The 25,479-nt window shown below is 38.7% G+C and overlaps 1 protein-coding gene across 1 annotated transcript; it reads right to left on the bottom strand.

Annotated features, from left to right (window-relative positions):
- Nucleotides 1-1,368: 1,368 nt before the first annotated feature.
- On the bottom strand, nt 1,369-22,128 carry LOC139729489 (ADP-ribosylation factor GTPase-activating protein 2-like). The gene is made up of 13 exons (XM_071640413.1): nt 21,994-22,128; nt 18,899-19,017; nt 18,330-18,402; nt 17,534-17,665; nt 16,148-16,307; nt 13,855-13,979; nt 13,139-13,299; nt 12,475-12,603; nt 11,309-11,449; nt 10,779-10,916; nt 4,762-4,888; nt 3,850-4,050; nt 1,369-1,386 (listed from the first exon to the last, which is right to left on the bottom strand). The coding sequence occupies exons 1-13, from the start codon at nt 22,063-22,065 to the stop codon at nt 1,369-1,371; spliced, it is 1,596 nt and encodes a 531-aa protein (XP_071496514.1). The 5' UTR covers nt 22,066-22,128.
- Between the last annotated feature and the right edge of the window lie 3,351 nt (nt 22,129-25,479).

Genomic DNA, 25,479 nt, shown 5'->3' with positions numbered 1-25,479 from the left:
ATTCTCATATTGTTTACTGTAGTATCTGATTTTTTCCACCACTATAATTTTAAGTCCTCTAATTTCATTTAAGAAGCTCCAAAATTCTTTGTCATTCATAATATCATGGTTCAGCTAATCAAAAAAAGAAGAAAAAAAGATTCCCAATCAAATTGCAAAATAGCTATGAATTTATGCTACTGTTTTCTTGTGTTGTTGTGTTTCATACACCATCAAGTAATCCCCTGACAATTTGTCTAGATCTTATCTAGCTATTTGATGTTGATGAAATGGAATACTCATTTACCAACACAAATGAAACTCTCAGGTTAATAGAGCCCAGAATATCTTTAAATTTCATGAATAATACTGTAAAATTACAAAATGTAGATTAAAGTCCATGGTTAACAAATTGTGGTTAAATGGAGTTGGAAGAGTAACCCCTGTGGAAGTTTAAGCAATATTTTAAATTCATGCCAACTTATATGATTGAAAATAGCACCAGCAATTCTAGATTTTATGGATAATGAAATGGGCAGGTATGGAGAGCTACTAACTTTATGGTTTTTCTGCCTCACCTTTGGTTCATCCTTTAATCATGGTTTTCTTTGTAGAAACAAGCTCTTTTTTTAATTCGTTTAATCATGCTTAAATCTCAGACACACAATTCATGCTTGAATCTGAGACATGAATCATGTCTCAATATTTTTTCTGGATTGCTTGTCGTTTCAAAGGACAAAATTCATCTCACAAATAATTTCACTCTCTCGTAAACATCTCGTAAACAGCTTTTGAATGAATATGAAAACAGATCAATCAGAAAATGAACTGAAATATTACCAGTATTTAGACTTTTATCATGTATAACTTTGTGTACTTCTGTGACCAGTGTGTTGCCATTTCAAAGTCTATCACTCAATTATCTTCAGAAGGGCGTCATTAGACATAATCTTTGTGTGCCAAAATCACCAACTAGACATCAAAATGATAGATGCACAATACTACAATAGACAATGCTTGAGTCATTCTCATTGTGACCATAAAGAGTGCATACAGGTGTCAAGGAATGATAGGGGGAAAAAATCTGAATATAAAATCCAACAAAGTCTTCAAAAGGAAGATTATGGAGAAAAGAATAACTTGTACAATCACAATCTACATGTACGTGGGCAATTTCCTTCTGTTTAAAAAAAAAAAAATACTAATAATGATGAATAAATATTAACCTAGAGACATATAAAGCTTTACAATGCAACCACGTTTTACAAGGCATTCAAAGGGAATGCTCTGCTCATCATAGAATAGATGCTGATGTAGCTGCCAATCCGCATCAATATACGTCATCGAACGGTGAGTGACGCAGCCAGGCAACAGGTAGAATGTCCGTCATCAATATCCATAGTGATCCTGTAGGAGGAAACAAATAAGAAAAAGAGGCCTTCAATGTAGTGGGAGACAAATTGGCCATCGCCATCGCAGCTAGTTCTTCTTCTCCCAACATCCAGAAAACAGATTTATCATGAAGTAAAATGTAACGAGAAGCTTGAGGTTAAACTGTTAGGAAGTTGTCATGGCAAATCGAATCAAAACCAAGAAGACAAACCAGTTGAAAACACAAAATAATCTCAAAATATTTCAAATGTTTTCTGGTTAACCACTATTTGACAACTTTCAATTTTGAAAAGATATTAAGTTCAACATAACATCGAAGCCTGCAGAAGGGCCCTAAGATGGTGACATTATATGGGAGAATTTTCAAAACTATCAAATCCCCAAATCAAAAGTTTTGATGAACAATTTGGGGCTGAAATTTCATGCTAGGGCCCTTCTGTTGGGCAGGCAATAATATGATAGTAAAAGCACAAACTATGAGAGCACCTGATCAGAATGCTGACTGATAAGAGAGGAATTCTGCAGAATTCCCCAGAGAACAGGACGAGAAATGGTGGTGAGGAAAATATTTCTACTCTAGAACCGTAACCATGATCGTAATGAGTGTCCATGCAGAAACAGGTGACAGTGGAACTTAGGATGCCATGTCTACGGCAAATTTTGCCTTTTGCACCACTCAAGCTTTTGAGTAAATTTGAGTAATTCAGGTATTTCAGTATCCTCAAAACTCTTGGCTTTAATTTGACTTCAAGCAACAGAAGATGTTCAGATAATATGCATCTGTCCAACCTTTCAGTGAGTTTATCAGACTGACCCAAAGAACTATTCACCATTCATAAGATTTTAAACTACTCCTTCATTGACCTGGAACAATCACTTTTGTTATGCTTTTTATGCTTTCCTCCATAGTGTCTGATGTATGAGCATTATGAGGGCATGTAAAAATTGTACCCCAAGTCTCAAAGTTTTGATACACAAACAAACGCTCATTACTATGACACTTTTTCTTTCATTAAAGGTACTAGCCCACATTTGTAAACCTGCAGCAATTGGTCTCATAGTTAGCATGGAGTTTTGGTATGATTGCAGTAACACCTGTGCAAAATTTTGTTCCAATTAGTCCATTACTTTCATAAAAATAAATGAAAATGCACCGTATGCATGCGTATAACGCTCGCTAGCTCCGGTCCACGTACGTACTACTTGCATGCGATACATGTGTAAGTTACATGTACGTACTAGTAGCTAGCCCCGGAGACCGCGCCGCAAGGCGCGGTCCTGGCGGCTACCTCGCAGCTGAGCGGGAGCAAAAATCACTGCCACATTCACGGCGACTTCACAAATAAAGCACGGCTAAATTTCTATCATAAACACAGTGACAAATAATACATTACCTTTTCGACTTCGTTTTTCTCACCCATTTATCTAGAAACTGCAAAATTTTCTACATTTTTTTAGGAGTAATAAGCGGCCTGCCCTAGTGCAACAGTGGAGAGACTTGCTGCTATATCCATTAGTACGCATTACGCATGCTCTCAATGCACTGCACTGCATGCATGCTGTGCGCCTGTGCAAGTGATTGTGAGTTTCAGTGAGCATCGGTGAGCTGAAGATATTCGCGTTATAAGACAACATTTTCTGCATCATAAGCAATGAAATGCATCAAACAGTTGCCGAAATTAATAATTTAGCTTTAATCGACCCATGTAAGTATTCCTAATAGTTTTTGTTGAAAAATTAAGGAAATATAGAGCCGAAACGGCACCCGTTTTGTACAACTCCTCGATCTGAATGCGAAAACGGCACAGCCCCAAAGCTGCACGCTGGGGCTGGTCGCAGTTAGTACGTAGCTAGCCCGCGCTCGTAATTTGATTTTGGGTCGGGTTGACCCGGTTTGAAAATTGATTTTAAAACGATGATTTTTCTCTCTTTTATCGAATGGTATAGACAAAGAGCAACAGGTGAGGTATGTTACTGTTATAACTTGTACTTGAAGTCATATTGGACCTGTTTTATGCAGTTTTGATTTTCGTGGGTTTGCAAATGTGGGCTAGTACCTTTAAAGGACAGCTCCTAAACTGCACTTTTGCGATTGGATTAAACATCAATTCATTAAGTGCAGTGAAGTTTCAGATCAGTATGAATTCATAAGGACATGGAGCTGCAAATTGCAGTGAAACCACTTGTGCTCAAAACCTTTTAAGTCACACCCACATCATCAGCGCAATACACATCTCACATCTTTCACGGAGCTTGATGATAGTGACCATGCAACATGATTGGCCCTGCGCAGTATCAGTATCGTGGCAAGTGAACGTTAGTGAAGAGAAAGAGCAGAGTTGTGCATGCAAGCGATGTAGAAATTCAGTTTTTAAAAAAAATATTGTGCAGCATCTAGCGACTCATGAGTTGTGAATTTTTAGAAAGTTCAGATTGGAGAGAGTGAAACTCTGAAGAGAGAAAACACTCGAGGCTGACCTGAATGGAATTAACCAGTCCATTTGCCATGCGCGAGAGTTTGCCGGCAACCTGACTGACACCATCCTTCATGCCTTCCTTTATGGCTCCTAAATCTGACCCTGTGCTTCCGTGGGAGCGCGAAGGTGTCCTCCCAAAGTATTCATCACTAGAAATAGCAGAACTGCCTGAAAACTGTGCCATTCTGGCCTTGCTCTCATACTGGAAATCAAACAGAAAAGAAAAAAAATGAGCACAAGAAGATAAGGAGCACTGGGCAAAATGCTGGCTGAACCTTCAACTCGCTTTTGATCACGAACCCCTGACCCTCTCGTCCATCTGCACATTTCCTCTATGTGTGTGTGAGCTCATGATATCTCTTCATGATTTCTCATGCCGAGTCATGAATTTCTTTGATAGCTAACCCTAATTGAGCTCCTTCCTCACGTCATCTGGGGGCAGTCAGAAAATTCAAAATCAAGTATTATCAGTGCATTCCATTTTCCTTTGTTGTAACATCAGCTTGGCAAAAGCAATGGTCTTGTAGTAATTGCTGGTACAGCTAAAGCTAAAGCTAAAAAATAAATAAATGAATAAATGAATTAAGTGACTATAAAACAAGTTCGCTTGCATGTTTGGTGGCAGCAGTTACTGTGAGAGTGGAAACTTTTGCATGATGAATTCTTATGCATGCCTAGGTAGTTTATCATTTTTACTCAGGATAGTAACTTTTGGAATATAATCTGATGTCTCCAATATCTTCCAATTTTTTTTTAGACAGTTCTGATGAGCGCAAAAATTCCTGAAAAAAATCCCCACACTGAAACATTTCATGTTTACAGAAGGCTGCATTTTGTTTTTTGGTTGGCACTTGTCTTGCTGGCACCCAACTATTCTCAGCTACGGGTGAGTTAAGCAAAAGTGAAAACTTACCTCTGTGTCATGGTCCCTCCCAAAGAGCATGTCTGATGAGATGCTCTTGGCATTGCCAAATCGTTTCAGCGCTTCTGACGATGCTCCGCTGTCGTACTCTGTGTGCTTGGAAGATGACTTGGTAGATCTATATGACATACAAAGAATCAAAGAAGTAGAAAACTTATTTCTTGCTAGGAATTCAAGTGCAGTTAACAAAGACCTATACATTCAGTGTCCCCTGCTAGTTCAGACATGAATTAATAATACCTCGCTAACTTTGTGCAACTAAGCCAATCTGTTGCATTCCTATTTGCATCAGCTTACTGTATATGTACCCAACCATCAAAATGTCATTCATCTACAAGGCACGATGCTATTTTGTTGTCGTTTGTTGTTGCTTCTGTTGTGTTGATGTTGCTTGGATGTCACTCAAGCCTTTCTAACATGTTCTTTGACAACCAATCACAAAGTGTTATATTTCAGCATTATTTCACTCAACATGGCAACATTTGGCAGATGTATCCATGCCTATTCTAAATTTCTTGATTTCATAACTGCAACGAGCTTAAAATGCTGCATTTTTCTAGTTCCAGCCCTTGCAATTTATGCACTAATGCTTAGAAATACCCGTATTAAGTGCTATATAAATATCTATTATTATCATCATCATCATTATTGCAAACAATCAAGTCAACTTGCAGAAATTTAATTTAAAAATTTGGTTATTTCATCCTCCTTACATTTAAACACAACAGCGATCTGAGTTACAAAAAGAGAAAAGTTTGCCATGAATACTGTGGGCAATATATCACAACAAAATTTCATCACTCCCAATGAAATACAGTGATTTCAGACGATACCACTGCGATCTAAACATTATTGAATCTCATTATGTGTAAACGGAATCAATGAAACATTGAGGGAGCTTGTTTGGGGTTTGTTTGTTTGTAATAGGTTAACCCCGTCGCGGGGCGCTGTAACACATTAACAGCGCCCCGAAGCAACCCATGCAATTTTAGGAAGCACTCAAATGCACTGCAACACGTAAACAACTCACCGCTCAAAAGGACACTTGAATTCGCAACGAAAAGCCACATGATATAAAACCATTATTGTTGAATATTATAGCCGACTATGTATTTCTCACCATTACCTCCGAAAACACGATAAATAGTCATCTTTGAGACCGTCTACTCGAGATACTGCCCGTTCGCCGTTTTGAACGTATCACGTAAATATACTAATCTGCGCATGCGCAAATGAATATTCATATTTTACGTCATCTGCCATATCTCGTACATGTATTTGGTTCTCGGTCTCATAAAGGACACCTGTTCGTACCAATACCATAGGTATCATGGAGTTCAAAGATGCTCTAAGTGAAGTAGAGGAGGATGCAAAAAGAATTAAGTTCAAAGCGGAGCAAATAGAAATTATCGAGAACGCAGTGAAACAGAATGACACCTTCCTAATGTTGCCAACTGAGTTTGGCAAGAGTGCTTGCTTTGGTTTCATCACCAAATCTTGGAAGTTGGATAAAGCAGGGCTGCACACTAACCCATTTTTTTTTTTCTGCCGGTCCAACCTGTCTCTGTCGGATCAGTAAATATCCATTTTTCCTCCCCATTTTTGTACTGGTCGGAACAGAAAATTTACTGGTCAACAACAACCTGAAAAAGCATTAACTGGCTTGCAAATTTATTTTCATGTTTTTGTCGACAATAATATTACCTCCCCCCCCCCCAAAAAAAATACATTTTGCAAATAAATATTTTGTAAACTCAAGTGCCTTGTTTATGGATCATTTCCTTGACAAGGAACAAAAAGGAATCATTTGTGAATTGATTTGTTGATACGAAAAGGAAGTAAAAAAAAAAGAAGAAGAAGGGACTGAAATGCGGTTTTTAACTTTCCTCCGAAAATTTCTTCCCGTATCTTACAAGTATGCGTTCTTGAAAGTACACTGCAGGGTCGAATTTGTGATACTTTGTACTCCTATCTCTTCTTCGTGTATAGAACCATTTTAAAAGAATTGAATGTTTGTGAATTAAAGTGTTAAATGATTATGAACAAAATCAGATTGTATCAAATGCGTTTGTGACTTTTTGTCAACATCGGCGCACGTAGAGTAACACGCGTTACTTAAGTTGCTGCGCTTTTCACATTTTTGGTGCTCAGCTGGATTGTAATGATTATATGAATTATTTTTGCTGTTATATAGTATTTTCTGATGCACGTGCCAGAAGGGGTTCTTTATTTTTCTCCCGATAATCTTTTCGCATTTGTGCATGCGCTCTTGAAAGGTATATACGGCAGCATACGGCATAGGTCGAATTCACGATCCTTTTTGCGCTTATTTCTAACTCAAATATCAGCAGGATTGTGACGATTTCATGAACTTTACTTCGGATCATTGTTCGGATGTAATCCGTTGTGATGAACACACCAGAATGGTTGACAATGCGCCCTTTATTTTGCTCCGATAATCTTTTCGCATTTCGTAAATGCGTCCTCTTGGATTAGAAGAAATGATACGGCCGAATTCATGATTCTTTTTGCACCTCTTGTTCTCCTCAAACTTCAACGGAATTGTGATGATTTCATGAATCATTTCGGCTGTAATTTTTATAATGCACGCGCCAAAAGAGGTTTAAAATGTGTCTTATTTTTCTCCCGAATTTGTGCATGCGGTATGCGTTTTTGAAAGATACACAGCATGCAGGGCCAAATTCACGATCCTTTTTGCGCCTATTGTTTCCTCAAATTTCAACGGGATTGCCATGATTTCATGGATTATTATTCGGCTATAATCTTGATGATTCACGTGCCAAGATGGGTTGAAAATGCGTTCTTTATTTTTCCCCGATAAAATCTTCGAATTTCGTAAATGCGTTCTTGAAAGATCATAACACGGCCGAATTCGTGATCTGTTATGTTTGCGCCTATCAATTTAATATCAGCGGGATTGTGACGATTTCATAAATTCCTATACGGCTGTAATCTTTTACTTTGCACACACCAAAAGGGGTAATGTGTTCTTTTATACTTTTTACTGATAATCTCTCCCACATTTCGTAAATGCGCGTCCTCTCGGATTAGAAGGTATTCACGGCCGAATTTATGATTCGTTTTGCGCCTATATTGTCTCCTCAAACTTTAACGGCATCGCGGTGATTTTATGAATTATTTCGGCTGTAATCTTTTGTGATGCACACACCAGAAGAGTTGAAAAAACATTCTTTATTTTTCTCCCGAAAATCTCTTCGGAATTATTCATGCGTTTTTTGAAAGACAGTATTCAGGGCCGAATTCGATATCCTTCTTGTGCCTATATCGTTTCCTCAAATTTCAACGGGATTGCCATGATTTGATATTCGGCTGTAATCTTTATGATGCACCACCCGAAGGGGTTGAAAATGTGTCTTTTATTTTTCCCCCAATAATCTCTTCGCACTATTCGAATATCACGATTTTTTTGCGCCTATTTCTATACCTCAGATATCAGCAGGATTGCGATGATTTCGTGAATTCTTTCGGCTGTAATCTGTTGTGATGCACGCACAAGAAGGATTGAAAGTAGTTTTTTTTTTCCCGATAATTTCTTCACATTTGTGCATGCGTTTTTGATAACCAACATGGCATGCAGGACCGAATTCAAGATCCTTTTCGCGCCTACTGTTTCCGCAAATTTCAACGGGACTGCGATGATTTTATGATTTTTTTTTAATTTTTTTTTCTCGTCACATTTTGTGCATGCGTTCTTGAAAGGTACACAACAGGACAAATTTCGTTATCCCTTTTGTGCCTATCTTCATTATGAGACCATTCTGAAGGAATGAAATGAAAACAAACGCAATCAGATCTTTATACTAATTTTTTCAATTTTTTCTAAAAATCTGCACAAGTAAACTCGTTCTAACATGTCATCTGCCACGCTGCTGCAAAGCCGGGATCGGATCATGGGTTAAAAAAAGGCATGAGTGAAATGACCACAGAAATGCGTGCGCCTCTACGAATACATACTCCTTGTCTGATGGCATGACCGCCGATCGCAAGCAAACGAACGATGTAAATGCGTTGGGGAATACCGGCATGCATTTCAGCAGTATTGTACATACACGTATGTATAAGGCTTAAAAGGGTATTGATCAAGCAAGACAACATCAAAAAAAAAAAAAAAAAGCCATGGGGAGCAATGGAATACAATCCCAATGACCATGTGGATGGATCTGAAAGGGTTAATTTCTAGTTTTTCATTAACCAATCCATTATGCCTTTAAGATGAAAGCCAATCTAAAATTTTATCAATTTTACGACAATGATAAAAAAAAAATCCAGCAGAACAGTGCAAAAATGATAAAATCGGATAAAAAATAAGGAAGTTATGACATTTGAAATTTCAAAAATTTTCAGAAGACACTTCTTGTCCTATTGCTATGAATGAATGAATGAATGAATGAAAATGAATGAATACTCAAGAGTCAATTTTATTGATCTGTATGTCACAGTACATAGAAATTTATAGCTTCCAATTCTTCCAACTTGTTACACAAAATAATTATGAAACACACACGCACGCGGACACACACACACACATACACACAATCAAACAGAAAGTGACAAGCCTGACAGAAAAAGAAAGACAGGAAGGATCTCCTCTCATACGATAGTAAGTCTTTGGAAAAAAAAAAGTCTCTCAATAAATAATCAAACAATTCTCAACTATTGGAGAAATAAACAAAACATATATGTAACAGAAGTGTATTCAATTCAAATCACAGTAGAAAATAAACATGAAGCAAAAATGAATATGAGTCCCCAAGAAGCAGAGCTTGTGAGTGGAGCCCATTGTGAATGTACAACATTAAAACTATAATGTACAGTGTGAAAGGAAACTTGATCTATAGATGAGACATCTGGGGCATTGCCTCTGCAGACTGGGGAAAAAATATATATACCCTCTATCATGAAAATCACCTGTTATTTTCTTAATCCTTCACATCTCCAGATGTTCATTATGTGTGCACTTCCTTTATTGCAAATAAATAATGAACCACACATTCGAAATGTGCTTTAAAAACGAAATAAATAAGTGCCGGTAGGCCCGATAGTAAATCATCGCCCAGCATGCATTCTATTTTTGTTACGTCTCATGAATATTCATTTCAGTTCTCAGCGAGCTGTCCGGTTTTTTTTTCCACACGCATACATTGCGTATTACAGTATGAGCTACGTTTTATCCATATTAGCGCATGCGCTGTGTAAGTCGTACTACAATACGAAATGCGGGAAGACTATAAAAACCTCGGATAAACTCTTTCACAGGGCTCTCAAAACAGATCATATTGTAAATCGACTTCGCCTGCCGTGATCGTAAGTATCTTATCTAAGAGTAAGGCTACTAATTTTAGTTCAAAACCCTCTATTTTGGTCTCTGGTCACGTAAATGCTTAGCCATATCAGGTGCTTCCGTGACAGGTATAGGTTTGCTGTGCGACCCCTTTACGGTACGTATTTGTCCGTATGGGGTCGCTGCTGCGGTTAGTAATAGGTGTGAAGCTTTAAAACAACATAATTCTGTCTTCAGTGATGCAACAAATAAAATGTCTGACTTGTCTATACTCCAAGATCACACGGCATATGATACCTAAGCTGATGCAGTTGGCTATTTCATTTTTGTTTAATCTCATACAAGTTTACCAAGGGTACAATGATTAACACAAGTTCCTTTACAAGAATGTCTGCATAGAAGTAATGGTACGTACAGGTCCCAGAAAGAATCACACCATCCTTAGTTTTTATACCATGTAAAAAAATCTGTAAAATGTTGTGGTGATTATGAAATACAAAAATTCACACCAGCTGCATCTCGCTGATACCATTGCTTTCATACAAAATGCCACTCTACATGTGGACAAACAGTCAAAAGCAATACATGGCTTCTTTTGCGCTAGGGTCTTCTTTTCATCTGGCCTGGCCACCATCATGTACTTGCGACACACCACACAAACTCACCCTTATTACATCACACTTACCTGGATTCAAGGGGAGAGATAGTGTCATAGCTGCTCTGTCTGGTCTCGCTCTTGTCTATGATGTCCCAACTTGACGTGTCGTCCTTCTGCTCATCCCTGTCCTCGTTCCAAAATGATGACGAACTGTCCTTGTAACCTCTGCAAACACATTATCACAGCAAAGCAAAGATATCTAATATGAACCATCTTAGCTATCAAAATCTTTTGTAGTGAAGGTTCTATTCACAATTGTTGCAATGCATTAATAATATTGTCTCAGTCATTCCACTTTAATATGTAGTTACAAAAACAATTTCACACTGCCCTCACATTTGAACCTCAACCAGATATTATCCTGGAGCAATCACAACATTGCAGCCTCTGTGATACCTTAACGAAGTACCAAGCTTGATAAGATTAAGTAGCATTTTTCGCACATGATTTTGCACAAAGAACAAATCATAGGTTGTTACCATGACCTCTGACCCTTCAAGACAAAGACAAGACAAAACAAAACAAAACAAAAGCCTAACCCAAGATCATCGTCTCACCTTGAAGAGCTCCGTGAAAATCCGGTGTCGTAGTCATCAAAGAAATCTCTGTTGGGCATTGACCGGCTCCCTGAGCTTGTCTTGACGGGGTTGACCTGCTCGATGGTCTGCATGTCACTCAGAGCAGAATGGGATACCCCCCTTTGGAAATAGACATGAAAGGGAAAATTGTACAGAAAGTCTGCACTGATGACAAGTAACTCTATATATAGAGATACATTTTTTTTAATTTTTTTTTTTTTTTTTGGGGGGGGGGGGGGGGTCTTTGCCAGGCCTGACTGATGAAATCTAGTAGCAATATTCATGGGCCACAAGAGAAAAAAAAAAGAAAAGAAAAAATGCAAACTGAAATGAAATGAGAATCATTGCAACACTTCCACTACTTTGAGGATGAATAGGCCTCAATCCTATCTTCATATTGATTAATAGATTTAATTTCTTAATCCTATGTTCAAGACTTTGTGATTTGGCCAGACAGATTACAAAAGAACAAAGCCTCATCTCTTTGGCATCATGCTTCCAGCAATAAATAACACAGGATCAAAACTTTTAACACACCCTCCAAGAACATAGGAAGGCTCAGCTTTCAATTTCAAACAGTAATGCACTGTTTTCATGTCAAAAGTTCTGCTTTAGGAATACTGAATGGTTAGCACAGACATATGCTCATATTTTTGAACTACGAGTAGTCAGAACTCCAATAGGTAGAGGCACTCCATTCATGAGTATGCAACACATAGGAATCGCTACCTCAAAGAGGCATTTTTTGGAGCACTGTTCCTCAACACCACGAAGAGAACATCTGGCCCATAAGATGCTTTGAAGTCTTCTCTTTTTGCAAGCGGTGGGGAAAACCAAAGCCAGGCGCAGCAATACTAAAATCTTACATGTCGATATACCCATGTGGTCTTTGTGAAGCCAAAGAAAATGTATGGAGGATAAGAGGAAAGGACTAAGCATGACACTGAATTATTCCTGGTCACTCCTGGGGGGCATTTCATGAAGGAACTTGTCGGATAAAATGTTCAGAGAAATCAGCCAATCAGACTAAAGAATTTCTCAAAACTTGTCGGATATAATTGACTTGTCAGATAATTTATCCGACAAGTTCTTTCATGAAACACCCCCCTGATTTCACACGAGTGCAAAGAGACTGATTCACTTACGACCTTCCGCTGTATCCCATGCCGAGACGCTCCATCTGCCTGGCCTTGTTTGGATCCTCTTTTTTTAACTTCTCTTCCTGCTTCTTCATTTCCACCGACATATCTTTGTAGGCCAGCCTCATCGAAGCCCTGGGGCAAGAAAAAGAAATTATTAAGTGTCAATATGACAAACTAGCAGTGTGAAAATGAGGAGTCATAGGACATCGAATTAGAAAATATTCATCAATATCCATATAAATATGAATATTCATATGAATGTAATTTCTCAAGAATGTGAAGCACGGTGCCAAACAAAGCTGATCTGATCAAATTCATAATCATGAGCAAATACTTGCGACTAAAGTTGCCACGTTTGTCAGAACACATCAAAACAACTTCACTACATTGTGCAGCACATTTTTGTGTAACTTGCATGCAATCTTTTTGAAAATGAATTCAATAAGCTACTCTCTGTTACTGTGTTTCTTTACCGACATTCCTCCTATGCATTCCGATGAATTCAAACAATGTATAATTTTGAAATAAAATAAACATTTCTGTCTGCTCTTGTCTCTTCTCAGGATCTCACACAAAGTAATCATTCCAAAAAGATAGAAGACAATATAATTAATGCTTAGGATGAATCCTCTCTAGCAACATCCGAAAAATCCAGGACACCACTCACATTCGAGCCTCCTCCTCTTCTTTAGTCTTGGCTTTCTGCAGCTCAACTGCCTTGGCATTCTCTTCCCTCATCTTGTCCTGCTGCTGGGCCTGAGATTCTATCGCATCAAAGTTAGTCTTGACTTTCTGGGCTCCAAGTCCCTTGCTCTTTTTCGCTCCAAGCTATTCAGAAGGAGGAGGGGGAATAATGCTTTCTGTAAATATCATTGTTTTGAATGGGAACAGACATTCAAGCACTTGTGCACATTAAGAGAGATGTGGATTGTGTAACATAACACAAGAATACAATTGATACCTGCGGAACATTCCACGATGCTTTAACTCCCACAGAATGAATAAGCGCACATTCTCTTAAAAATAAAATCAGAGACACATACAGGTGTAATTATGAAGGCAAGGATGCTGTTTTCACCGGTATTGCCCCAGTTTAAATGGATGTACAACAAAATCAATCTTTCATCCCTATTCTTATATACTACTAGTAACACATACCATTCAGAGGTGTAAAGATTTGATAGGCTTAAGTGGAAGAGAAGTTAAGAAAAGGAATTATGCTTCGGAGTAGACAAAATCAACAGATCAATTAATTCCAATATTTTCGGATATAATCAGTAAAGATGGATATCAGTTAACCTAAAATATGATATATGATCACACATGTATGCTCCACAATGATTCTGAAGTACAACTATGTTTACCGATTCCTCAGAAACTTACTCCTTTCTTGGCACTGGTGGGTTTCCGTTGACCTATAGTAGGCTTCCTAGGTTCAATCTTAGCCTGGGTTGGCGAGACACTCAGAGCTTCCTCTACACTGGGGGCACCCACTGGCTCATTTGGAACTTGATTCAGAGCAAAGTGCAAGATTTAGATTTAGACATTACTAACATGAGGAAACACAAAACAGAATGTCTTTAAATATCCATATACGGATCATGTCAAGATAACAAGCACAGTGACATAATCTAATAGATATCAGTTATTGCCTAACTTACATTTGTACCTGTGACCAGGGCTCGACACTAACGGTGGCCCGGTGGCCCTGGGCCACCAAAAACGCACGTCGGGCCACCAAAATTTCAGAAATGATGAATTTGGTGGCCTGATCGGGCCACCAAGAGGTCAGATGTTTGCCTTTGGGCCACCAAAAATAAAAGAGTGTGGAGCCCTGCTGTAACCATCACAGCAAACATTTAATTGTACTTAAAGGGAAATGCTACCAAAATATGATATGTGGATTGACTGAATGCAGCAATATTAAAAGAACACACCACTGAAGTTTGTGGAAATTTGGACAATTCTTCAAAAAAATTTTTAAGGTTGCCGTTATTGCTAGACGATAAGACTAGAACTTTTTGTGATGTCAGCGCTGGACAGCTGTATTTTCTTGAGAAATATGAAAATAAAGTGAAATTGAAATTAAAAACACACACACACACAAACTGAACAATAAGCTAGACTAAGTCCACTGTTAGATATCTGCTTATCATACTCTACTAGGCATCTGGGTAGGTACAGTTGACCCATCTGTTCTTTACCCACCACATCATAATTAATGTTAAAGTTGGAATTTTTCCAACCGCTGTCAAAAAGGCCTAAAACTTACAGGTTGGTAGTGGGCGGGTTCAAGGATAAATCAGAAACTCCACACAAAGTGCAATAGCAAAGTCTATTAGCATATGTCACTACCTGTATCATAGACAAGCATTAATTGGCTAGGTTTGGTTGTACAGAAGTTATTATTGAGGTACATTCCAACAATCAACATTGTTTTAATATAAAAGAGTCATTATACTGCTAGGGCTGCATACTTACATTAAATCTTTTTTTTTAGTGACTGATACAGTATGAAGATATCTGGCTTGGTCAAAGAATATCCTCCCCCCCCCCATCCCCCCCCCCCCCCCAAAAAAAAAATGAACACTGATATTAGGATTCGAATAAATTCTGATGTGATATAATTGGCATGGTTTATGCTTAAATATTTTCTTTAGTATGTGTTTTGCACAATGTGTTCAAAATAATGGTCAATGGTGCATGTGTCTTCATTCATCTCCTCACCATTTTGTTACATCAGCTTTAAATGACATACCGCCGAAAAATCAGCCATGGCGTTGCCTAGTCTGCACACGGACCTACAAGGTAGGTCCATGGTCTGCATCAATAAAAAATGATAGTCTGTACTTTCAGGCCATTTTACCCCTCTTGCAGGATACTTCATATCAGAGAATGGTGTAACAGTGAATGTGTCATACGGGCAGCATTGTGGTTTAGTGGATCAGGCTCTAGACACTTTGTAGATGCAGCATTGCGGGTTCAAATAGTCCATGGTGCATGCCGCATTCCCTTGGACAACACATTTTTTTTTCTGTCTACATCCCACAAGACCCACATGCACAAATGTGTGTAGGGTCATGCTGACCAATAACGGTAGCAGGGCCTTTTGGGAGAGCAGTGCTAACACAGCGGAGGATACTCTGGGTATTGTGTCTAGTTGGCATTATTACCTCCGCCAAGGGGGAGGTTATGTTTTCGTTACCGTTGGTTTGTTTGTTAGTTGGTTCGTTCGTTTGTCCGTGTGCAAAATAACTCAAAAAGTAGTGAAAGGATTTGTGATGAAACTTGCAGGAAAGATTGAGAATGACACAAGTAACAAACGATTAACTTTTGGTGGTGATTCGAGAATTTTGGGGGAATTTATGAAGGATTTTTGATATTTTGGGAGGTAGGGTCAATGAACTTGCGAGTTCAGGCTGCGCGTATTTGAGGTTTGCATGTGCGCACTACAGCGTGTGCTCTAGTTTCTGCTAGGGCGAGGCGCGCTGTGCAGCTGAGGGTTTATGATGTAACGAAGGCTTCTATATTGGGAAATCAGGCGGCTTTCAGCACACAATGCAGTACGTATGGGTGGAAATAACTGATCTCAAACAAGATCAGTGCGGGTGGAAATGGGCTGCATGCTTGGCGGAGGTCTGCACTCTCAGAGTGCTTTTCTAGTTGTAAGATTTACCTGGCTTGACTAACGCTGGGCTGGTGATTCGCTCTGGCTCACTAGCCAATCTGCCATTAGTTGCCTGTGTTACATTTGGCGGTGGTTGGATATCTTCATGCTCCTGAAAGAAGTCCACATCCTTTGCCTGGGGGGACTGCACAAAGTCATCTAGATGGAGCTATTAAAGTAACATGGAATATCAGATATTTTAAAAAAAAATTGCATTACATGTATGAATGTCACAGATAAAGAAAACACAGCTTGCACCTTTTCTACTCTTAATCTTGTACACACAATGTAGTACTTAATATGTCAGGAACACAGTGATGTGTATCAGCGCCTATATAAATGCGTCACTACATCGTATGTGTCAAAACAACTATTCCGAATACATTGTATCCACTGTTAGGAAAGCAGAACCTGTAAGGCTTCACAATGGTGCACTAATTTGATGCAGAAAGTACAGTAGTTTGAAAAGGTACAAATTGACGCCTTGAGCAAAACTAATTATCAACGGAGTTTTCTAAAGTGTTGTGGGCATGCACAGACAGTGAGACATAATCGCTTTGCAGGAGAAAAATACAACTAACTTTCAGATATAAAATGGTTTACATTACCCTTTCAATGAAACAAAATGCTTCAGCAAAGGATGCATTTTCATTATGCACATCTGAATGAATTTTTTACAAAATCAATGTACATTTAATACTTGTAATAATATCCATCCGAAATTTCACTCATCAGGTGTAAAACATGTCATCTACATTTTCAGCTCATGCCTGGTTCAACTATTTTGCTTTACTTCCTTACATCATACTAAAATGTAACATCGTTCCTTGACTCAATCAAGATTACTCACTTAACACATCAATCAAGATTACTCACTTGACACATCTAAACGTCAACGCCAAATGATATGAATTCCCCTATCAGTTAAACTAATGAGGGCTTTTTGCTTGATTATTTCATCTCTGCGAAATAAACCATTTCCTGGAAAAGAATCTAAGATCGTTAAGCCCGCCGCACACTACACGATTTTGCCCCAATTCACCGGTCTTAAGACCTTAAGACTAGAAGTGTGACATCACAGTCTTGCCATTTTCTAGTCGTACAACTGGGTCTTAGCGCCAGTCGTAGAGATTTGACATGTTGAATTTCTATGACTGGTCGTAGGCTTTCAGTCATTCACAATGCAGTAAAATACAAGCGCACGCAGTGCGCACTGCGCGCGCTTTACAGTCGGGTCGTATAGTGTGCGGTGTCCGGTCGTACGACTGGTCTTAAGACCCAGCTTGGCTTATGACTTTAAGACCAGTCTGATCGTGTAGTGTGCGGTGGCCTTAAGACATCATCCTTATCATCTGATGTACAACAGAAAAATGTCTGCAGACGGCCAATCCATACCTCTGTTCCATATTTCCTCATGGCTGCAGCAGCCTGCGCCTTAATCTTGTCTTTGTATAATGAGGCAGCTCGACTGTGGTACTTGGCGTTGGCATCCTTTGTAGCGACACCATGCTGCCGGAAGTATGCTACCTGCTCACAAGGAAGAAAATCACAACCAGTAAATGTCCAGCAAAATAAATTTGGCCCATGACTGATACAAATATATAAAACAAAGAAGACAATCACTTCATTGCAACAACAAGCAATAATAGTAGTAGCAATATCTGCTGGTTCTTATTTTCCGCGAAGCAAGATACATCTCTACAACATGTTTTTCACTTTCTGATATTTAAAGACAAGATAGACTCAGAAAACAAAACAAAAAAAATTCATGTACCTTTTCTAACTGCAAATGAAATGTTTAACATCCAAGTGTACAAAAACATTACAATTTAAATGTTCAGTTTATTCTGCATGGGAGTAATTCATACACAATGCAGCATGACCATTATATTTGTATTTACTCTACTATGAAGTTACTCATGATGTAATATTTGTTGTAAGATATGTCTGAGGGTTTGTTAACAAAGTAGTGGCAACACGGCCCACCATCATAAACTATTCACAATGGACTAAATATTTGCATCGCTGAAAGCACTGGAAAGCATTTCATGGGAATACAAGTACATTTGTACTTGAGGAGTTACAATACAAACACACACACCTCTGCAAGATAGCAATCATATGCCATCAACAGTTACATTTAATCTAAATCAACAGCAAATTTTGAGACAGCAAAGGAAAATTCACTCACTGCATTGGCATTGCCACCAACTTGCATTGCCCTGAGTTGAGGCCATGTCCACGATGTGTCGAGCTGAGTTGACCTGGAGACAAATTAATGATGCAAACATTAGTCATGTCCTCTCCTTTTTTAAGGTGTAGTCAAGATAATGTCATCCATTCACTGTGGGATGGTAAACCATTCACTGTTTTCATACATCAAGCAAAATTATCCTACTATCATTCCAAGCAGCTCAAGAACGGAACATCAGTAGGGGAAGTAGAAGAGTGGTATTCACTCTACAGCGGAAATGCAAACATGGTTCTCCACCAACAACACATTTTTCTTATATCTCACAGAGAGCTACAGATCACTTGCCCCATGCAACTACCAGTATACCTCACTGCTGGGCAAGTAAAATCAATGGGTACCTGGCTGTGAAAAGTATGTAGCCTTTGCCCAAACGACCATTCAGACAAGTGGAAGAGATATCTTGCATTAGGCCCTACATGTATCTAAACTGCACAAGATGTTAATAAATGCAGAGGAAGCGCAAGAACATTGATGACAGAGAAGAGGAATTGCTGCTTCTAACTTACCGAATGAATGTTACATGGACTCCAAGTGAACGATGGACAGCAGAGCAGTCGATGCAGAGAAACACACCGTATGTGACACTTGCCCACGTTGGGTTCTTGCTACCACAGTCAAAGCATGTCTGGTCAGGAAATAATCAATAATTTCAGGGATAATTGTCTCCTGGTATAATATAAAGTTGAGACAAAGGCTTTGAACACTCTCCAGGGAACATAGATAAAATGTAAGGAATAATTTGTGCAATTCAAATTCTATCATTAGTATCATAATGTATTAATCACATTGGGACATAGTATTTGTGCTCTCTTTAATTATCCTTGCCCTTTTTTCAACACATTTTTTTTTTTTTTTTTTTGGGGGGGGGTCATGCTTTTTATGAAATATATTGACTGTATCACTGCTTTGGACAAGGCTAACTTCAGACTTAGGACATGTTCTACAGCTCCATAGACTTGTATAAGAACTTATGGATTTTATCATGCACTAACCAAAAGCAAGCAAGGAAATGATTGCCTTGAATCATGCTTTAACTACATACAATGTACATTGTATGTTTTAAATCAGTTGGTACCATTGTCCAGTCTGTGGCTCACTGAAAGGCAGGGTACAGCAATATTGCTTTCAGTTTGACAGCATTCTAAACGATATGAAACAGCTCTCGCTGCACATTTATTTTTGTTAATTATAAGCTAAGTTTAATTTGAAAGCCTAAGACTTTACCAAAAGAATGGTGTGTCAAAGAGGTAATTCTGACATACATTTGTTGACCATTGCCCTTTTTCAAATTTTTTTCTCAAGATAATACTTTTTTTCGCCTTTCTCTTAGCTTGTACGGAGTCACGGTTGCAACTGATTAAAGAATTGGGGTTGTTCGTGTTGTGTGTGTGTGCGTGCGCGCGCACATGTGTATGTATGAGGGTGTGCGTGTGTGTGTACGTGAATGGAAGAAGATTGTGAAAAATGTGGAAGACAAGGGTGGAAAAATATAAAGGGAAAGGCTAGGAAAAGGGGGGAAAGGAAATGAAAAAAATATCAAAAAGTTAAACCTGGAAAAAATGAAACAAAAGGTTTATGAAATAAAGAGTACACTTAAAGATGATGGAGGGACATAAAGAAGAAAAACTTGCATTCTAAAGAAAAGCAAGGGAGAGATGGATATGTTTGAAAAGAAAAGAGGAAAGCAAAGAAAAAATATAGATTGAAAACAAAAAAGTGATTCTACCTCAGGTAGAATAATAGAATGAGAGATGAATCACAACTGGATAAAAGCAAAGATGAATACGAAGGAAAGAAAGAATTATACAGGTTGAAAAGGATATAAAGAAAATGATCCATAAGAACGACACATAAAAAGATATTGGAGAGGATAGAAAGGAAAAAGTTGTAGTTAGGGAAAAACAACCCATGAAGGAAACAAAAAACAATTAGGCAGAAAATATGTTAATGGTTAAATATGAAACTGAGAAAGTTTGACAAGAGGAAGACCACAAAGAAATGATTGATAGGAAGAAAATTGAAATTCAGGAATAGATTTTACATGAAAATGAAAGAAAAGATAGAAAAGAAAGAGAAGATATAAGTGGCAGCACATACATATGTACAGACAACTCGCACATGCGCTCAACTGCTTTGAAGCTACAACCGCTATAAACGCAAGACTTGACCAAGGAAAAGGGGAAAACAAATTTCAGCTTTTCAACAACACCATAGAAAAAGATGCTGTGTCGCTACATTCAGACCAAATTATTAACCCTTGCATTCGCTGAACGTGTTCATACTGTGCTTGTGTATTTCAAGCGATTGAGATTTTCCAACGGTTTTCTGACACTTTTAAATACTAAAAGTGTTAAATCTTGAACTTCTATTCAACTTTAGAGACTCAGGTGAAAGTAGGGGGGTTCTATTTTAGGTTTAGATCTCCCACCGAAAACCCCTTTTTGCAAAATCTCCCGTTCTCCCGCTTGAGATTTAATTTCTCCCGCCCTGGACCTGTGTTTCCCGTTGGAAAGGATTTCTTACTTTATTGCTATCGTATGTTGAAAAAATAAGCCTTACAGCTGTAGATAACACCAGAGAGCATCTAGAACCCTAGGAACTTCGCGCTTCGCACACATCAACTTGGAGTCTCCCATTTGCTAGGGGTTTCAGGCGGGAGAATCTCCAGATCAGAAGATGCTTGGGGTTGGAGTCTCTGACAATATGGTACATGTGGCTTTTTGTTGCGAATCCAAGTGTCGTTTTGAACGATGAGTTGTTTACTGAATTGCAAGCATTGCAGCGCAGTGCACTTGATTACCTCACTAAATTGCATACAAGTCTTCGGGGTGCTGTTGGTTACAGCGCCCCGCGCCAGGGTTAGATGAGCAGATGAGTTTGTGCATGTTTAACGTTAGACTAGAGATCATTTGACAAACAGTTAACAGAACAGGTGCGACAGTACACTACAGTACTACTAGCGGCAGTAAATGTTACTTTTATATAATTTGTATATATCAAATCTAAATTTGCCATGTTAGTATGGACTGCTCAGCTGTCTGAGTCAATTCAAGAGTTAGGACCATCATTCACGTAATTCACTTGACTTTGGTTTGGTCTTTGCATTTATAATTGTCATACAAACATGCATACACTATACAGACAGACAGGCCGGCAGTGCCAGTGGGTAAAGTGTACATATAGGTCTTTTTTAGGTGTGTAACATTACCTACAAATGCGGCGAACAATCTAATTTAGGCCTAACGACGGAACGTCATCAAATTGCTGTTCATCGACACGGTTCATGTTCAGATTAATTTCGTATTAATCACTGAATGACTGGTTCAAATATAAATTTGATGTAATTGAACGATAGACATAGAAATAGTCAGAGGTGCGTCTACTGAAAAATGAAACGATCACAATCGACTGATGCAACAGTCATACTACCATAGACACTGCACACCAAACACTGCTGTTAGTGTTGGGACAGTGCAGTGCAGTGGGAGTGCACGCATTCATCACTCGCACTCAGCAGCATCATCGGGAACCATACCGAAGTCAATCGAACATTTCAACTTTCGTCTTTGAAAGATTTCTAGCAGTCATTTCATATACTTACTTTATTTGTCGCATTTGAACGAAGGCGCTTAAAAATTGCTTGAATATCCGATTTCGAAGGTCCGTTGGCCATCCTAAATTTGTTGATTTATCAGACTTCGTACCGAGAGAGCCGATCCAACTCTTTAACCTTCTGTACAATAGTGATGACGTTTAACAAGGTGCATTGCCAATTTGTGATTGATGCGGATTAGTCATGTTTAATGTACATTCAGTTTCTCTTTGCGTTGATTATTTTGATATATTACGATTTATTATGGAACTTCACCCCTAGTTTATATGTATAAATGGTTAATTTTTTCTGCTTAAAATCGAAAAAGTGATCCCGCACAAAAACATATGCGTCAGATTTACAAAATAGAAAAAGAAAAAACTAGACCTCGTACTGATACTTAGACTGCGGGCTGCAACACGTAGACTACTATCAACCTCATTGACTGAGATTCGACAGCAAGACTATTCGCCCAGCGACATTCGACATAATTATGTTAGGTATATACCAAGGAGGTATGTTCTCTCATACCTCCTTGGATATACTATTCCTGTTTTGGAACAGTAAGTAATTGAATCATTAAAACAGGAGGTGTCATCTCCCTGATTAAAACCATCATTCTCCGATACATGTATTAGTAAAATCTTGAATATCGCCTTTAACTACATTCACGGGCTGAATTATATGTCATGGATACAGAGCAATGAAATCTCTATTCATAGGCCTATGAATTCCACAAACGCATGCACTAGGTCGAATTCGTCGAATTTAAGATGAAAGTGCAATTAAAAACCATGCATACATAAACGAGTTTGTTCCAAAATGAATAGACTTAATTTGCAGAATGCCCATTAATCAATAATGCACATCAACGCGAACGCTCAGGAATATGTGAAGTTTCACATGTTAGTGGAAAAATGAGCAAAGAAATGGGATTCCATCGGGATTCGAACCCGAGACCTCCGGAGCTAGCCCGGTGCTCTGTCGACTGAGCTATAGAAAGCCCTAGTACAGTGTTCGTCCCAGAAACCCTTCTCAATGCTCGAATGGTCAAGCTGTAGCAGTGTGTTTGTGTGTGACACACCATAGGACGCACATCCGATATAAGAAACTCGAAGGATAATTCAACTTGGGGATAAATGCGAGGGATCAAAGTGACGCAGCTTTTTAAGGACGCAAACAGAAGGAAACTGAAGAGAAATGAAAAAGAATTCATTAGTGGAAAAATGAGCGAAGAAAATGGGATTCCATCGGGATTCGACATTATCTTCTACAACAGTATACGGTAAAACTGTATATGACGACTGACGGGAACTGCGAATGTGATGGTGGGCAGTGGCGGATCGGGGGGGGGGGGGGGGGGGGGGCGCCCCGGGCGCGAGCCCCCCCCCCCCTTTTTTTTTTGTTTTTGTTGTTGTTGAAACAAAAGAAATAAAAAACATAAATGAAAGGGGAGCTTGCGCCCTTTTTTAATTTTCAATGAAAAACCATTTTTGTAAGCCAATTGTAGTGGCACCAGAAAATTGCGCTGAAGCCTTTTGTTTGCTTGTTTGTTTTGTTTTGTTTTGTTTTGAAACTCGGAAGTGTCAAGAGAAACGGGAAAAAAGCCGATGAAATCCGAAAGTGGCACCAGAATTTTTTGCGCCCTCCCCTCTTTGCGGAATTCCTGACGATGGTTTTCATCCTGAGGATCGGGGAGGATAGGAATCAAGAGCTGGAGTTCGAAATGGTTATGATTATTCAAACAACTGTAAGTTTTTCTGTGGGATGGAATGATACTTTGGAGAGCTCCAAAGGTGTATAACATGTAATGTGCCCGGTTAGTGAGTGAAGTTCGGGGTTTGATGAAAAAAGAAATGACAATCATTGAAGATTCATGCACTCATGATGTCGGGAATAAAATTCTTATTCATTCATTATATGAAATTAAATTTCACCCAATGATAAAGTATGTGAAATAAAATTCAATCCACCAAGAAATAATGTGCAATAGTGCAGCGTAAAAGAGCTTTGTATGAATATATCGTGAAAATGTTTGAGCACCAGGCCTGCAAAAGCCGATTTTTGTCACTTTTAATTCCGCTTAATTTCGACAAATAGAATTGAAATGGTATCCCCAGTTGCAGAATTTTATTTTTATTTCGTCAATCTTTGCGAAATTATCACGCATCATCGTGTCGATCTTTATATCAATTATATATATTTCTCATCATGTTAAGGACAGATGTGGCGAAAGCATGCCATCATCCAAAGATTCATCTTATCTGTATATACAATACAGAGTGGGGCTTGTTAATGCAATGAGACAATCAGTATTGTTTACCTATAAGGATCTGTGCAGCTCCTGTTTGGCACTTATCATGGCTGGCGCCCGTGACACATTTTCAAAAGTGGGGGCCACTTCGAGTGCCACTTCCGGGTTTCATCAGCTAACAAGAAAAAAAAAAAACGTCTTCAGCGCAACTTCTGTGGGTCTGTAGGGATACCACTTCCGGGTTTCTTCAGCTGACTAGCAAAAAAAAAAGAAAGAAAAAATATCTTCAGCGCAAAAACAAAGCCGTACCGCGCTCATACGCACTTCCGGGGTAAAAAAAAAAAAAATGTGAGGGGGGGGGGGCAAAGTGGTGACAACTTTTGTATTCCTTTATGATGCAAAAAAAAAAGTGGGGGCCCGAGCCCCCCGCCCCTGGTTATACCCTATATACTTCAAATATTTTTGAGTGGTGGCACATCCAGGGGCGGATCCAGGAATTCTGTCAAGGGGAGGGGCGCAAAAAAAGTACATGTATGTACATGTATTTCTGGTCCTACTTCCGGGTTTATTCAGCTGATACGTTTCTCGTGTTACTTCCGGGTTTCATATCGGCTGACAAGGCAAAGAAAAAAAAAGATTCAGCACAACTTTTTTTTTTTTTTGTTGCCACTATAACAATCGAAAAAGTGGGGGGGATTTCAATTTGGTGTTGTTGTTTTTTTTTTTAATTTTATTTTGGAAAAATAGAGGGGGCGCGTGCCCGGTGCGCCCCCTCCTGGATCTGCCACTGATATCGAACATGGCCCATTCAAGGGGATACCACTCCAGCAACTTGGCTTTCAGTTAAGGAATTGCAAGTTTGCCCGACGTGTGGATTGAGTGAATCCAGCAATATAGAACACATGAGTGAAAGTTTGAGGAAAATCGGGCAATCAATATGAAATTTATATTCCACAAATTTCATTTTTGTGACAATGTGGTCTACATGTTCTCTTTTGACACACGTGAAGGGTTGTTTTTCTTCCTGTTTTCTGAATAGTACTCCAAGAGGTAAGTAACCAAGTGCTGTTTCATTTAGATTTGCTGGAAATATGAAAATATGTTGCAACAATTCTGTATTATTTTCTTTTATATCCTTAATTGTCCTGCAGTGACGTCACATACATTGTTTTAATTCTCTTCTATTTTTATAGCGATCATCACTAGATGAGAAAACCGGATGGTGTCACTGAATCCAAAAG

Source organism: Diadema antillarum, unplaced genomic scaffold (assembly GCF_040938485.1).
Source record: "Diadema antillarum isolate AM-2024a unplaced genomic scaffold, OU_Dant_1.0 seq00000243_RagTag, whole genome shotgun sequence".
Lineage (NCBI taxonomy): Eukaryota > Metazoa > Echinodermata > Echinoidea > Diadematoida > Diadematidae > Diadema > Diadema antillarum.
The sequence above is the reverse complement of the archived record's forward strand: the minus strand, read 5'-3'. Positions and strand labels throughout refer to the sequence as shown.